This window comes from Festucalex cinctus, chromosome 1 (assembly GCF_051991245.1).
Source record: "Festucalex cinctus isolate MCC-2025b chromosome 1, RoL_Fcin_1.0, whole genome shotgun sequence".
NCBI classification, from domain to species: Eukaryota; Metazoa; Chordata; class Actinopteri; order Syngnathiformes; family Syngnathidae; genus Festucalex; species Festucalex cinctus.
The window spans coordinates 21,674,400-21,690,897 of record NC_135411.1 but is presented as its reverse complement, the minus strand read 5'-3'; the positions used below and the strand labels follow the sequence as shown (position 1 = coordinate 21,690,897).

The following is a 16,498-nucleotide window of genomic DNA, read 5'->3' as shown; positions in this document are numbered from 1 at the left end:
AGAGGGGGCAGCTGAACGATCTTATTTGCGCTCGGGGATAGGGTTGTCTAAGCACGGTTAGATGGATTGGCAGATGAAGTGTCTTGCAAGACTCCAGATTACTGCCGAAAAGGATAGAGGGAGGAAAATTCAGGAGAAATGTGATAGTGTGGTCGGTAATTCCACCGCCACTACAGTTATTTACAAGTTACAACCATGCTGGTTTCCAACAGTCTAATGGTTTAACTTTGTGAACCGTGTTACTGTATAAGGAACGCATTAGTAGCATTTGCCTTCATTTCAATAAGAAAAGATGATTTGATATTATTTATAAGATATTTTGAGCGTGGTCACGGAACAAATTAAATTAGTAACAATGCACTCATAATCAGCTATAAATTATACTTGACTTCATGAGTTGACATTGGCAGTAATAGACTCAGACTTAGATTTGACTTGAAGATAAATAAGTAAAGTTATTGAGAAATTACTTTGGTAATACTACTCAAACACTATTAAGACCAAAATGGATTTTATGAACTATTAAACTATTTTATAAAGTATTAAGTTATTTTATCAACTATTAAACGCAAAACTGACAGTAGTATAATGTCAGTTTGATTTTAGTTTCTTTGTCAATGTAGTCGTAGATGTCTGTTCTTCTTCAACTGAAATTTCTTTTAGGAACGGTCAATATAGATATAGTAAATATTGTCATGTCAAATAGTGTGATTAAGCACCTCGCCATCTCTCTACCCCCAATCAGGCACGGAACAGCCGAGACATGGGGAAGTCGCCCTCCAGCCTTGGCTTGGCCGACTTCGACCTGCTGCGGGTGATTGGCCGAGGCAGCTACGCCAAAGTGCTGCTGGTGCAACTGAAAAAGACTGAGCGCATATACGCCATGAAGGTGGTCAAGAAGGAGCTGGTCAACGATGACGAGGTGAGCCACAGCGTCCATCAGCTAGCATCAAACTCGAAATATGTTATGATGGGTTTTCTTTCCGGAAAGTATGTTAAATAATTAGTTTCCGATCTGTCTAAACAAGCTAGCCCAGGCCACCTAAACGCTATGTAATGTTTTTAATATTTGTATTATTTATTTACCATATGGTATGATATGATTGATTTTCCTCTGTTGTCGCTGGCGCTTTTGTGTTGATGCCTGAGTCACGTGCGATTTGAATTACTGTTATATTACTGTAAACCATTAGGTCTGATGTATCACTTGAAATGTCTAGGGAAATAGACCATCAGAAGGAACTGAGCATTGGCATCAGATGAGAATTAGACATTTGGACCAGTTGTGTCAATCCAGCTTTAATGTACTGTTTGAGAAGGAAAAAGCAAACCCACTTAAAGTCAGTGTGCAAGTGAGACACCTAAGAAGACAAAGCCGTCATCTAATCGGATGTGAGGCCAAATTAACAGTCCAATATAGTCGTCTTGGTGTGTGTGTTTGTGTAATGAATGCAATTAGCACAACCTGTGGGCGCTGTTATTTATAGCACAACAGACAGGCACGCTTTAACATACATCTCAGCTATCTTGTCAAATGCGCTGACCCCGTCGGGACCTCAGAGAAGGTGTGGATTAACCACGGTGTCTTCAGGAATCGATCGATTGCACACGCTGTGCGAGAGGCGAGTAGTTAGCCTTGATTCGACGCACTTAGCGCGATTGACAAATTGATATGCAGCGGCTGGCCAATGGCCGAGTGTTCTATTGTCGCTGGGCCTCATCAGCGTCGTGTCCAGATGTATGATGGGCACTTCTGGCTCAGCCCTTTCCTCCTGCCGTCGCCCACGCAAGTCAATGGCGCACGCTGCTAAGTCAGCTCTTCAGCACTTCAACACAATGTCACAATAACCTTTCATTGGCACGTTGGTGCATGTGTGCCCCCCACCTTCCTTCTTCCAGGACATTGACTGGGTCCAGACGGAAAAACATGTTTTTGAGCAAGCATCCAATCATCCCTTCCTGGTGGGCCTGCACTCCTGCTTCCAGACAGAAAGCAGGTATGAGCGACTCTGGGAAAGTGATTTCCCGTACTATTTTCACGATATTTAAAAGCAGTCTCAATTATGGGTGCTATTTCTGTATTTAACACACATAAGGCGCACCGTACTATTGGGCGGAAGCGCAGTTAAACATACGCTAGCTCAAAACATGGTAGCATGCTTTTACGCTAAAACATACAAACAACAGACTAGCGTATGTTTTTCAAAAGGCAGCGGAGCAAAACTGAGTTTGGTTGTACTTTTTTGAACCATCTGGTCTCTTTACGTACACCTCACCCAGCCACTCTTGCATTTTGCCCTCGTCCATCCAGCCATTTTGATTGGCCTTAACAATAACTCCGATGTTTCTTTAGGCAGCGTCTTCCTCTAAAAAATCACTGTCGGTGGCAATTTCTGTCCATTAGCATGGAAACCATACACAACACTAAACGCAGAGTTCTCGTGCACTGTTGTGCGTATCGCTACCGTGCTGGTTTTCTCGACAGTGTGGTTCACCGGGATGTCGAAAGTGAGCGGCACCTCGTCCATGTTGGTGATATGGCTGGGCTGGATGTGCTTTTCGCCAATCTGTTTTCTCCCCCAAGCTATATTGCCCTCGGTCGAATGGTAACTGTAGAAACGCTTCTCCTAGCTGTTCTTTGATCATGAATCCACCTCACCTTGTTTCCACGGAAACTCAGCTTTGTCTTCTGCACTTGGTGAAGCTTGTTTTCCTGCTTCCTCCACTTGCAAGCCATGGATTCGTTGATCTTGAATTCTCTCGACTTCCATGTTCTTCCACGTAACTGATAGCTTGCAGTTTTAACTATGTTTCGTCAGCATGTCTCTTCGTCGGTGCCATTTCGGGCGCCTTTAACCAAACCGATATTTTTGCTCAATGCACATACTGGCACTAAATACTATGGGGGCGTGTCTTGAGCGTCCGCATGCCGTCATCTTTCAGTTGACTCTTTAGTGTTCTCATCATGCCTGTCCTCAGCCAGGTCTGCCCTTCATGTAAATAAGTAACGTGTCGACGGGAAATACTCCCACACAACCATTCAAGTGGAGTGCTTACCGAAGTCGCCCGACACTATTTACAGATTTTGGACCTTGGTGCACATATAAGGCGCACCTCACTTTTAGGCGCACTGTCGATTTTTGAGAAAATTTAAGACTTTAAAGTGCGCCTTACAGTCGTGAAAATACGGTATGTTTTTAAAATGCAAGTAGGAATGCCCTTCATTGTTTAGAGAGGACTAAAATAGAATTAGCTTTATATTTCTAATTAAACCCGAATTTAATGATTAGATAAATTCGATTTTTTTCTTTTCTAAGAAAGATCGGAAATATTATCCAGTGTGGACGACCTCGAACGTTTTATTGACGATCATTTTTATAGCTGCGCGATGGATGAGCCGGCGGCCAGTCGGGATAATCCTTCGAAAAAAAAAAGGAAAAATGACTCGTCAACAGACACGGACGATTTAGCAACCGCCGACGTATCGGTGAGTATGCTGGATTCCATAAATAAAAAACTTGACGTCCTCTGTCTTATCCGCGAGGACGTCAAAGAATTAAAGGCAAGTTTGGAATTCGTTAGCCAACAGGTAAGCGATCTCCAATGCGATAACTCCGAGCTACGCTCCTCTCTCGTCGCTGTCACAGCCGAGTTGGAGACGATTAAAAAGGAAAATAAAATGCTAAAGGAAACGGTCTTAGATGTTCAATCCCGTAGTATGCGGGAAAATCTAATATTCTCAGGTATATCCGAAAATTCTCCAGATAATCCAGAGGGTGAGATAAAAAAATTCATGACATCATCGCTAAAGATCCCACAGGAGACGGTAAATATCATCTCTTTTCACCGTGTACACCGGCTCGGAGCTCGTAAGGGCAATAAGCCCCGTCCTATTATTGCTAAGTTCGAACATTTTAAACATAAAGAATTGGTAAAAAGTAAAGGACGGGAGCTCAAAGGGACATCTTTCGGGATGAATGATCAATTCCCAAGAGAGATAAACGAGCGGCGAAAAGTACTGTTTCCTATCATGAAACAAAATAGACAGGAGGGTAAACGGACTTCGATGGTCGTTGATAAATTATATATCGACGGCCAGCTATTCCGAAACCCAACCTCGACCCCTTGGCTGTTCTAACTGACAATTGGTAGAGCCGAGCATTGTGTGATTATTTGACGTAGGTATATGTATATGTATGTGTATGTATATGTGTATATATGTATATATATGTATATGTATATGTATGTATATGTATGGATAATGGGTTACGAAATAGAATATGAATTTATATTATGCATAGGCTATATAGTAATAATAATAATAATAATAATAATATAGAAATATATTCTTAAAAAAATAAATTAATAATAATAATAATAATCTCGCTTAGGTCACCATTTACTGGTGTATTGTTATGTTGAATCCCCCACAGATTTCCTTCACACTCACTTCCCCCCACGTTTCTTCACTATTATACTTATCTACTTGCTATCTCTCTCTTTATATAAATTATATAAATTGCCTAATTACTCTTTTGCTATCCTACAATATGTTAATATTAATAAGCAGCTTATATAGATGTATACATAAGACTGAGTCTATATTGCTCGTATGCAGAAATTAGTTCTGGTCTCCTGGAATGTGTGTGGCGCTCGCTCCCAGGCAAAAAGAATAAAAATTTTAGACCATCTCTCAAAATTTAAGGCAGATATTTGTCTCCTACAAGAAACCCACTTACAAAAATCAGAAGAAAAATTATTTATAGATAAAAATTTTAGTCAAGTTTACTCTGCCTCCTATAATAGTAGACAAAGAGGTGTCTCTATACTTATACATAAGAATTTATTCTTTACTCTAAATAATATAGTAACAGATTTAGAGGGCCGATATATTATTATCCAGGTAACTATATTTAATAAAGTATATACAATTGGTAATTTATATGCCCCAAATAATGATGACCCTGATTTTTTCCATGAATTTTTCTCTCGGTTACTCGATTTAGCAACAAATTCTACTATTATTATTGGAGGTGATTTTAACACGGTCTTGAACCCGTTAATAGATCGTTCTAATAATACGATATATACAAGGCGATTACGATCCGCTAAAGTAATAGATGAATATATGGAGGATTTTGGCCTCAGCGATGGCTGGAGACTTCAAAACCCAACTAAGAAGGAATTTACTTTCTTCTCTGCTGTGCACCGATCATTCTCAAGAATTGATTTTTTCCTTACAAATAATTCTATTGTTGATAAAACTGCTATAAAAATACATTCTATAATTATAAGTGATCATGCACCAGTCTCCCTCACTCTACAAATTGACTCTACCTTTAAACCTCCCCCGATATGGCGTTTTAACATCTCATTACTGAAAGACGTAGAGTTTGATAAAATTATTAGAAGGGAGTGGGCAGATTTTTTGGAAATAAATGACTCTCCAAATATATCTCCATCTCTTCTCTGGGAAGCAGGGAAAGCGGTAATTAGAGGGAAAATTATATCATATTCAACTTATAAAAAGAAACAGGATCAAAAATTAGAAAAATACCTGGAAGATAAAATTAAACAACTAACGGATGAATATGCATTAAACCCAAATAATCAAATATGGATAGAACTACAGAATATAAAAATACAGTTAGATAACATGTTATCTAAAAAGACAGAGTTTATAATACAACAGTTGAGATATAATAATTTTGAACATAATAATAAATCAGGTAAATTCCTGGCAAATCAACTTCAACGGAATCGGGAAAAATCTCTTATAACGGCTATTAAAGATATAAATGGTGAATGCACACAATCACCAGAAGAAATTAACCATATTTTTTATAACTATTATCGAAATCTATACACAGAAATTAATAGACCTAACCCTGAATATATTGAGGAATTCCTAAACAGCTTAAATATACCTCAGTTATCTATTGAACATAAAGATATTCTCGATACCCCGCTTACTATAGATGAGTTGTATCGTGCTTTAGACAGTATGCCTAATGGCAGAGCACCTGGTCCAGACGGCTTTCCGGCTATATTTTTTAAACATTTCTGGTTAATGTTTGCTCCATTATTTCTAAGAGTAGTAACTGAAATTAAAAGTAAAGGTGATATACGTCAAGATATGAATATAGCAGCAATTAAACTTTTATTAAAGCCAGAAAAAGACCCTACCCTCCCGTCAAGTTACCGACCGATATCACTAATTAATACCGATATTAAAATTATCGCTAAGGCCTTGGCATCTCGATTAGAGACGGTAATCTCGACAATTATTCATAGTGATCAAACAGGTTTTATTAAAGGTCGTCATTCTACTAATAATATTAGGAGACTCTTTAACTTGATTAGTATGTCACAGCGGTATGATAAAAAGGCAGTTGTTATTTCGCTGGATGCAGAAAAAGCATTCGATAAAGTTAACTGGTCCTTCCTCTTTGCTGTCTTAAATAAATTCGGCTTCGGGGAGTCATTCATTCAATGGGTCTCAATATTATATGATTCTCCTAAAGCTACAGTTACTACTAATGGGATTACATCACAGAGTTTTACTTTACAAAGGGGAACAAGACAAGGGTGCCCAATTTCTCCTTTATTATTTGCTATATTTATTGAGCCGCTTGCATTAGCTATACGTCAGGATAGACGGATCCAAGGAATCCACTCCGGGACAATAGAACATAAAATTAATCTATATGCCGATGATATATTACTCTATTTAGAAGAACCTGCTATCTCGCTAGGGGAAGCATTTAAATTAATAACTAAATTCTCTCACTTATCAGATTACTCTATTAACTGGACAAAATCAACATTATTACCTATTACAGAAAATTCATGGAATCCTACAAGTCAGGATCCACACTACTCCTTTCCTACAGGTAATTTAAAATACTTAGGTGTTAAAATTTCACCTAAGTTAACTGAATTAACTTCTTTAAATTTTTCACCATTATTGGATAGTATCCGTAGTGACCTGGAACGCTGGAATAATCTTCCGATCTCTTTAATAGGACGGATAGCTACTATAAAAATGAAAGTTTTACCAAAGATTAATTATTTATTTTCAATGATTCCATTTAAACCTACGTCTAACTGGTTCCAATCGCTGGACTCTGCTATCATAAAATTCTATTGGAATAAAAAAAAAGCCAAAATTAGTCTATCTACTCTTCAGGAAAGTAAATCTAAAGGAGGTTTAGAGGCACCAAACTTTATGTACTATTATCTAGCTAATCAACTACAATATCTTGTGCTATGGACACAACCCAACAGAGATACTAACTGTTGGTTGGAATTGGAGCAGAAGGATTGTAATAATCTTAGACTGTCAGATTTACTCTTTATTACAAAATCAATAAGACGACATAATTGTTTTAAAAACCCAATGATAGCCGCCACCCTGACTGCCTGGTGGAAGGCATTAGAAATTACAAACTCCCAATTGGCGCCCTGTGGGCTCTCTCCCATTTGGCATAACCCCGACTTTCAACTTAATAATCAGTCGTTCCATTTAAGCCTATGGGAGCAGAAAGGAATTACACACCTTCATCATCTTTTCTCAGATAATAAGTTTATATCGTATACAAACTTGGTCCAGAAATATGAAATAAAAAAGGGAAATTTCTTACATTATCTGCAAGTTAAAAATATGGTTAAGAAACAAATCCCAACACTTCAAGATACGCTCCAACTGCCTGTCTTAGCTAAAGATATTATAAAGCTTTCTCCAACAACAATAAAGAAAATATCAAAAATATATAAGTTATTTTTATACACAAATAAAACGTATTTACCGACTTTAAAATGGGAAAAAGACTTGTCTATAGTTCCGGAACCAGACTTTTGGACCCAAATCTGTGAAAATGTATTTAAAATGACCAAACAGACAAATTTGCAACTTATCCAATATAAGATACTTCATAGAACATATATTACACAATATATGATGAAAAAAATGGGACTCTCTGACTCCGACATTTGTCTCCAGTGCTCACAAAACACTGCCGATACTTATCTTCATGCTTTATGGTCATGTACTCCAGTGCTGCATTTCTGGACTAAAATCTTGGAAAAGCTCGCTGATATATTAAACTGTAGGCTTCCTTTATCTCCAAGACTGTGTTTACTAGGTGACTTAACAATAACTGAGCGACCATGTAAACAATCTCAATCTATATTTATAGCCCTTACTATTGCTAAAAAAATAATCCTTGTCAATTGGAAAAATAAACAATCTCTAAATATCGACCACTGGTTAAACTTACTAATAAATTATATCTCAATGGAAAAAATCTCTGCCTTAAATAAAAATCAAGTATCAAGATTTAAACAAATATGGTCTATGTACATAGAATATTTTAATCTCAATTTGGCAACTTAATCCTGCCAAGATTCTGCCTGTTAACGAGAGCCACCACATCGTTACAACTTCTGTTTTCGCTGCTCCTGTATTTGGTATTTTGTATCTGATTGTTTTTATTTTTATATAGTCAGGAACCTAGTTGCTGCTAGTGGGCTCGAGCATACCACACTATACGACACTATACTCAATAACTCCTTAAGATCTATTTCTAGTGGGCACTAAGCATCAACACTTGGTGTTACTGCATGCTAATTAGTCAATTTTCTTGACGCCGTCCCCTGTGGTCGGGCGGGGGTGGTTCTGCCCCCCCCCCCGTTGTCTGCTCGGTGGCGGTTGCGTCTTGGCCGCTCCCTGGGCCCCCTGTGGGGTGCGGTGTTGGGGTGCTTCCCCTGGTGCCCGGGGCGGTGCCGTCCCGGCGCGGTCCGCTGCTCCGTGCCCGGCGGCGCGGTTCGGGGTGGGTGGGCCTCCGGTGTGCCCCGTGGTTCCCTCTCCCCTCCCCCTTCCTCCCCCCCGTCGCCTCTCCCTCCTCGCCTCCTCCCGCCCATCCTCCTCTGCCTCCCGGTCCCTTTTCCCTTGTCGCCCTCCCTCCTCCTCTCCCCCCCCGCCTCCTGCCCTGCAGCCGCCCTTTCGCCTTCTTGTCGTCTTCTCCCCGCTTCCCCCGCCCCCCCCCCCCCTTCCCTGTCTGCCCTGCGGCCCCTCCCCCTCCCTCTCCCTGGGCCTGGGGCTCCCTCCCCGGCCCGGGCGTCGGGCTCCGGGGGCCGGGCGAGGGTTTGGGGCCTGCCCCGCTCCGGTATAACTCCTGGTGCCCCGGGCGGGCCCCGGTGGCTGGTGGGCTGTCCGGTAGCCCTGCTGCGCTGGCTGTCCGCCCATTGTGGTGCCGGGTGGATGAGGTGGGGGGCGGCAGGGGGTGGGGGTGCTGGGGGGCGGGCGTGCCACCTACACCCGCCGGGTTGGGTGAGGCCCCGCTGGTCGCTCCTCTTACTCACTTCACTAGCTTGCACTATACACTTTGTAAATATACACATAGGGCACACAACACATTTCTTGGTGGGGTGGGGAAGGGTGGAAACACCGTCTTCACCCTTCAACTCCCCTCCAATTTTAATGCACCTCACGTCCAAGGGGAGGGGTGAGTTGGGGCGGGGAGCCATCAGAGGGGATGGACTGCAGTGCCTGGCAGCGCTGTGGTCCCCCCCATTTGTGTCCCTGCCCCACCACTTTGTCCCTCCATTCCCTTTTTTAATGCACCACACATATACATATTCATTTTTTGGGGGGGGATACGGGTGTGTCGGAGTAGGGGAAATTTTTTCCCTCTGCTCCGACTCACCTGCTCCCAATTTTAATGCACCACACGCACACACTTGTATATACACTGGGTGGGGCCACATTCACGGTGTAAGGGTAGAGCTCGCCAGTCGGCGAGCTGGCGGACTCAGTAACAGGGTTAGGTGTCACTTGTACTCTGGCGTGACGACCGGGGCCTCTCCCCACCGGGCTCGGTGTTCTGGTGTCCCGCCTTCTCCCCTGGTGCTTCCTCCTCTGCTTCCCCCCTCCCGCCGCGGTGCAAATCTCGCGCGGCTGGAGGTGGGGTGGGCACATCTTCCCTCTCTGCGCTGCTGCCCGGTGCCGGTTTCCGGGGGGGGGTGGGGGGTTCTCGCGGGGGGCCGGGTTCGCGGGGGGGGGGGGTGGCGGCCGTCGGGGGGGGGGGGGGCGGCTTGTTTGGGGGGGGGGTGGAGGTATGGGTGGGTGGGGGGTTGGGTGCTGGGGGTCGGGGTGTGTTCGGGGGTTTGGGGGTCGGGGGTGGTGGGGCCTGGGTCGTGGTGGATGGCGGGTTTGGGTGGGGTGCGGGGGGGTCGTGGGGGGATGGGGGCTGGGGACCGGTGGGGCGCTGTGGGGGCCCGCTGGGCCTCGTTCTGCGGCCTTGGGCTCGGGGGTGTGGGCCGGGGCTGGGGCGGGGGTGTTCCGGGTGTCTGGGTCGGCTCGCTGACCGGTGTCCGCTCGGGTGGCTTGGGGGTGGCCTTGGTGCTGCCGCGGCCTGGGGATTCCGGGGGGGGGGGGGGGGGGGGTGCTCGCTTTGCTGGACCGCGGTTGACGGCTTCTCTCTTTGGTGGTGGTCCTTATGCATGCCAGATCCGTCGCACCAGCATCTACTGAAACTCAACAGAAGTACCCTCTCCCTCCCACAGCCCCTTGAATCAGTTGGTGCTGGTGTCTGTGGTTCTCACTTTTCTTTATCTATCCTTCCCTCCTTCCTCTCTTTAGTTTTTCCTCTGGTCACTTGAGATCTTAATTTATTAGAAGTATGAGGTTTCTGGGGTTGGCATAAGACTCCGGTTTTGTAACCACGCAGGAGGGGTCTTGTTGGTGCTGGACTTCACTTTGATGGATTGGATGTACTGGCTTCTATTGATCTCACTCTGCCTTATCGATCCTTCCCTCCTTCCTCTCTTTAGTTTTTCCTCTGGGCTCTTGAGATCTCGCTAAATTTGCTGGAATTTAGAGGCTTCTGGGGTTGGCGTAAGACTTTGATTTTGTAATCATGGGGAAGGCAGGAAGTGTTTGGTCGGTGCTGGATGTCACTTTGATTTACCTTTCTTTTCTCTTTATTTCTTTTTTTTCTGACCTTTTCTCTGGTCTCCTGACCATTTAAATCTCACGACTCTGGCAAGATTCTGAAGTACCTGGTTAAGGCGAAGGGTAATGGGATATTTATAAGGTTTTAGGTGAATGAATGAGTATAAATTTATACATATTTGCACGCACGCACACGCACGCACGCAAACGCACGCAAACGCACACACGCAAACGCACGCACGCAAACGCACGCACACATACACACACACAAAAAAAAAAAAAAAAAAAAAAGGAAAAGAGCAATGATGACAAGACGTTGAATCGGTAAGACTACCGAATGAACAATTCTGAGCTCTTAAAAAAAAAAAAAAAAAAAAAAAAAAAAAAAAAAAAAAAAAAAAAAAAAAAAGAGAGGACTAACCATCGTTACAAAATAGCAAAAATCATTATTTTCAATGAGTATACAAGGTTAATGGTCACATTGATTGAGGAAAAATTGAAATGGTTGATGTTGGCTTCATTTGTTGCAGTGAAAACAAGGGCATGTAGACTTTTTATATCCTCCGTTACCTGCCTAGTATGGATGGATTGGGTGCATTAAATAATTTGATGTCACCCCTTCCACCACTCGCAGCCAATTTGGGGTCAAAGTATTAGTCATTTTTGTGAATTGCTTCAATATGCTGTCACATAGCAAAGAATGAATGTAATATTCCCTTTCCAGACTCTTCTTTGTTATTGAATATGTGAATGGCGGTGACCTCATGTTCCACATGCAGAGACAACGGAAGCTTCCAGAAGAGCACGCCAGGTAGGCTCGCCCAAGGATTGTTTGGAGTTTGGTGGCCTCTCCTTCATTTTGTGGGTTTAAATGTTTTTTTTTTCCACAGATTCTATTCTGCTGAGATCAGTCTGGCGCTTAACTACCTCCATGAACGCGGAATCATCTACAGAGATCTCAAACTAGACAATGTGCTGCTCGACTCTGAGGGACACATCAAACTCACAGACTACGGCATGTGCAAGGTACACACGTGTATGTGTTTCTGTGTGTTTATCCAAATTTGTGTTTCTCCATGCGAGTGTCTGTGCATGTGCACATTCAAAAATAATGTAAGCTGCTGCCAAATTTGTTGATGTGTTTTTGTTCAGGAGGGCTTAAGACCTGGCGATACGACGAGCACTTTTTGTGGCACCCCTAACTACATTGCTCCTGAAATACTTCGAGGAGAAGATTACGGTGGGAATCATAAATAACACACTGCAACTAACACGTTCAGTTTCCCAAGTTACTTTTTTGCCTTAAAGCCCTTCTATAAATATAACATCTTGTGTGTAAAAAATAATCAATATTACTGCAAGCCATACAAGCAAAAACAACAAACAGAATCAACCAAGCTAAAAACAAGTCTGTCATCTTACTGTGTTGTGCGACATAGGTGGAATGACAAATCTTCATAAAATTCCAATAGAAAAAAAAAAATCAACGTAAATTAAAGGGACTAAAAATACCATTTTCTGCATCACTATAGTGTCAGGACAGTACAAATATGCTGCTTTTCCATCGCACCGCACGCTACCACACCACACCGCACCCGTCCTTTTTCCATTACAACTGGCTTACGGCAGGAAGGGGGCGGCAACATTTGAACTAGGGGTGGGACAAAAAAACGATTCGACCGAACCATCGTTCGTCAAGGGGAGCTAAACGACCGTATCGGTAGCAGACTTGTCAACCGATACAAAATCCGCCGGGAATCCTTAGATACATCGCTTGTAAAGCTCTGGACCGGATATCGCCTGGCCGTGAATCGGTTGCGAGTGAGACTTTATAGTTTTCATAACAATAGCAAGAGTTCTGCACCGTCGACTTGTTTTGTTTACGTTTCAGTAGCAGCACTATTCAAGCTACTTCCGTGTTTACAGAGAACTAGCAAAGTTGTGCTCAGAGACGCTTCATTCCCCGGATGTTGTAAACATAATGCAAAGACGTTACGCACCTTTTTTTTTTTTTTGGCACACCGTCAACGCCGGGCTCGCGACACGGCGCGCGCGCGTGCGCGCGCACAACGAGTGACAACATCAGCTGAAGACAGTAGCAGAAGCCAGTGCCATACATCTCGGTATTTCCCATTGCTATCGAGTCATCTCGGTGCACTTGTATGTCCCGGGCCGGCGTTGGTACTGCGCGCGAGCCAAAAGAACAACTCCGTGACGATCCAATGCAGGGATTCAAACGACACAGGTATGCTCCACAGCCAACACACCAGCTAAGCTGAAAGCACACTGCAAGTATCTCATTTCTCAGTTTGTGGCGCCCTGTCAATGTACACAACTAGTATGAGCAGCAGATAGGAGAACCGAGACGTGCCCGCAATTACGTCATCAAACTCAAAATGAACGACAGCCCAAAAAAACAACAACAACAAAAACATGAATAGTTGTGATTCTGTGGTCAGCATCGTGTCTCAGATTAAAAAAAATGTCATACATTAACCAAAAAGAAAAACAAAAATTGTTAAAAACAAAAGTTGTTGATAAAAAGGGAAGGGCACTTTTGGAAATATTTTTGGATATATTACGTGGTTAAAATGTGTTTGATAGATTTATTGTTCCATAAGGTGGCTTCATATTTCTTTTGGCTGGACGGTAGTTTTATTTCATGTCTTAAATTTACGTTTCTGGAATACTTCACACTGTGCACATATTCTGTTTAATTGTGTTGGTGTCTTTTTAAAGGTTAAATATTTATATTTCAAATTTAATTATCAGCCTTTTGTTTTCCTGATCCTTATTTTGAATTAAAAAAAAAACCCCAAAAAAACAATTATAACTGTCAATAGACTAATACATATTTAAACTGATACATTTTTCAGTCATATCGCCCAGCCCTTTGTTGCGGCCTATTTAAATAATTGATTCAATATATAAAAATATAGAAGACATTTATGTTGTTGTTTTTTTAACACATTTGTAGATACTGTAAAAATTTGTGGTGTTTTAAGATTAATGTATACAAGCAACAAATGTCACTAAGTTTTGAATATTGAAATGAATCGTATCGTATCGTTTCCAAACTTTATCGAACCGTTCTGTTCTGAAAGATAATCGTTTTTCAATCGAATCGCAACCTGTGTATCAAGATACATATCGAATCGGCTTCATGTCAGAGATTCCCACCCTTAATTTGAACCATCCAAGCCAAGCTTGCACTCCCGCAGTGCATGCGGATCTGAGATAACATTTCACAAGTGGCAAGTCGCGGCAACATTGAATCATATTTACGATTTAATATGGACCACCATGGATGAAATATTGCGATTCACGACCGGCGTGCGAAGCTATTTCTGAATGGAGAGCTCTGCCACTAGAACGCTCATTCAAGTGAATGGGAACAAACAACCAGGCAGCGTTGTGCACTCGCAATGTTTTTTAAAACAACAAACATTACATATCCATCCACAAGTACCTTTTAAATTGTAAATATAGTTCAGTGTTGTTGTAAAACATTATTATATTTATACTGTATTATTCTGACTTTGTCAAAGACCGATGGGCGCCTCTGCCTCTTCTCGCTTAAATCAAGGAAATAGGTGTGTTCCACGGCATTGCTTGCGGCGTTGTTGTCGGCCAATCAGATGACAGGTGATGTCACGGCCCCGCTAGTCCCCCGACGACCGGCACAGCAGAACCAGTGCCGAAAGGGTTCTAAACAGCGGTAACAACAGAACAGCTTGGCCCCGAAAATGTCCCGTGGAGACACTAACATCCGGGGACAAAAAAAATGCCGCTTCGGTGTGGAACCGGTACGGTGGAAAAGCGCCAATAGTTATCATAGCAACAAGAACCTTACTTCTTGAGTGCCTTCATTTTGTATACAGTACATACTTTCTTTTTTGCTTTGTTAAAAATGTAGTGTCGATTTAGCTAGAACTTCCTACTTTTTTTTTTAATATCATATTGCTGCAAATGGCTAGTAAGGGTTTAAAGGGTAACACCAACCACATTGATGTGAATTGTTAATCCCATCGGGCTATGGAGTTTCCCATTATATGCTAGCAGCTGACAAACATGAAGCCTCTTTTTTTTTTTTTTAAAGCATATTTAATCATTATACAGTATTTGCCAAACTGCCACTTGTTGTAATGTGAGATTAGTCACCCGCCTATATACAGCACTCCTTTCTCAAGTTTGCGCTTACAAATCAAAGCAAAAAATCAGCCAACTGATGGCTCCTATCTTCAAAAACTTGTTAGCTGGCTTACTCTTATCTCATAGCACTGCTGTACTGTCATTCCAGCAAGATGTTTGCTTTGAGGGACTATTAAAATGATGTTTTTAAATTCAATACATAAGGGTGTTTAATTCAATTGCAGATGTAGGGTGACTTCTATTATAAGCCTTTTTTAAATTTTTTTTATAGATACTAAAATTATAATGAGTACAAATTACATTGGTAATTTGAATCCTCCCTAACACAGAACACACAGTTTTCTGTGTTAGTTGCGTCACTGGAGTTCAACAACAGTGTAGAGGTTGGAAAGTCAAGCGTGACCATCGGTATAATGTTCACATGTCTGCGTGCGTGCGTGCGTGCGAGTGAGTGAGTATGTGTATATGACTGCATCATATTCCTTAGTACGCACAGGCAATATTCCCATTGGGCCAATCCAATCAATTTTACTGTACTACAGTACTCCAACGAGAAAATAGACCCACCCCAAATGATTGTGTAAGGAATGTATTTCTGCACAAAATATTTAATACCATTTGCATAAAGCATAGCGTGTGTCTGTGTTTAAAACTCATTCACTGCCAGTCATTATAGAAAATTTTTACATTTCCAATACTCACGTGATATTCCATTCAATAATTATATATAAACCGAATCTACCAAATAACAGAATAGACTCCCTACTTTTTGTCCCGTCCCGTTCTTTTATAATTGACAGCAGAAAAATGTAGGTTTGCCAAAATACAGCCATTTCTCCCATGGACTCTGAAACTGTGTTTATTTCCTATAAAATGGGGCAATGATGTCATCTACCGGTGGTTGGGCATCAGTAAAGTTGTTTCCAAGTTTGATATTTACAGTGGAGCATGCTCAGATTCGCCCCCATTTAGCACCGCTCTAAAAAATACAATTGACAAGTATACTTGTCAAAGGCAGTGAATGAGTTAAATGCATGTTGATTCATTTAAAAAAACAAACAAACTGTGTACTTGAGCGTGTTTGTGGGTGTATCCCTCCCAACCACATACACCCTTAAAAAAAAAAAAAAAAAAAAAAAAAAAGAAGCTTGCAAAGAGTGATCAAATGGTGTGTTATAAGAAATATGAATTCTTGATGGCCGCTCACAGTCCCCCAGGGGTGCATGCATCACACTTTGGGAATCCCTGCTTAACCCAATCTTTCCGCACGGCTGAAGAAAGCCATTTGAATGCATTACTACTTGTAGATTTAGTCAGTGAGAACACATTTAGAAGTACTGTATGATCTTTTCCTTATTGGACAGGTTGCCATAGTAACAGTGAGATCAAGTA

The 16,498-nt window shown here is 42.0% G+C and overlaps 1 protein-coding gene across 1 annotated transcript in view; it reads left to right on the top strand.

Annotated features, from left to right (window-relative positions):
• The window catches only part of prkci (protein kinase C, iota), a 54,725-nt gene that overhangs the window by 22,786 nt on the left and 15,441 nt on the right, over positions 1–16,498 (top strand). The window contains exons 9-13 of the mRNA XM_077523079.1: positions 746–922; positions 1,900–1,997; positions 11,679–11,765; positions 11,845–11,980; positions 12,107–12,194. Coding sequence (XP_077379205.1) covers positions 746–922; positions 1,900–1,997; positions 11,679–11,765; positions 11,845–11,980; positions 12,107–12,194 — 586 coding nt within the window. The remainder of the gene's footprint in view (positions 1–745; positions 923–1,899; positions 1,998–11,678; positions 11,766–11,844; positions 11,981–12,106; positions 12,195–16,498) is intronic.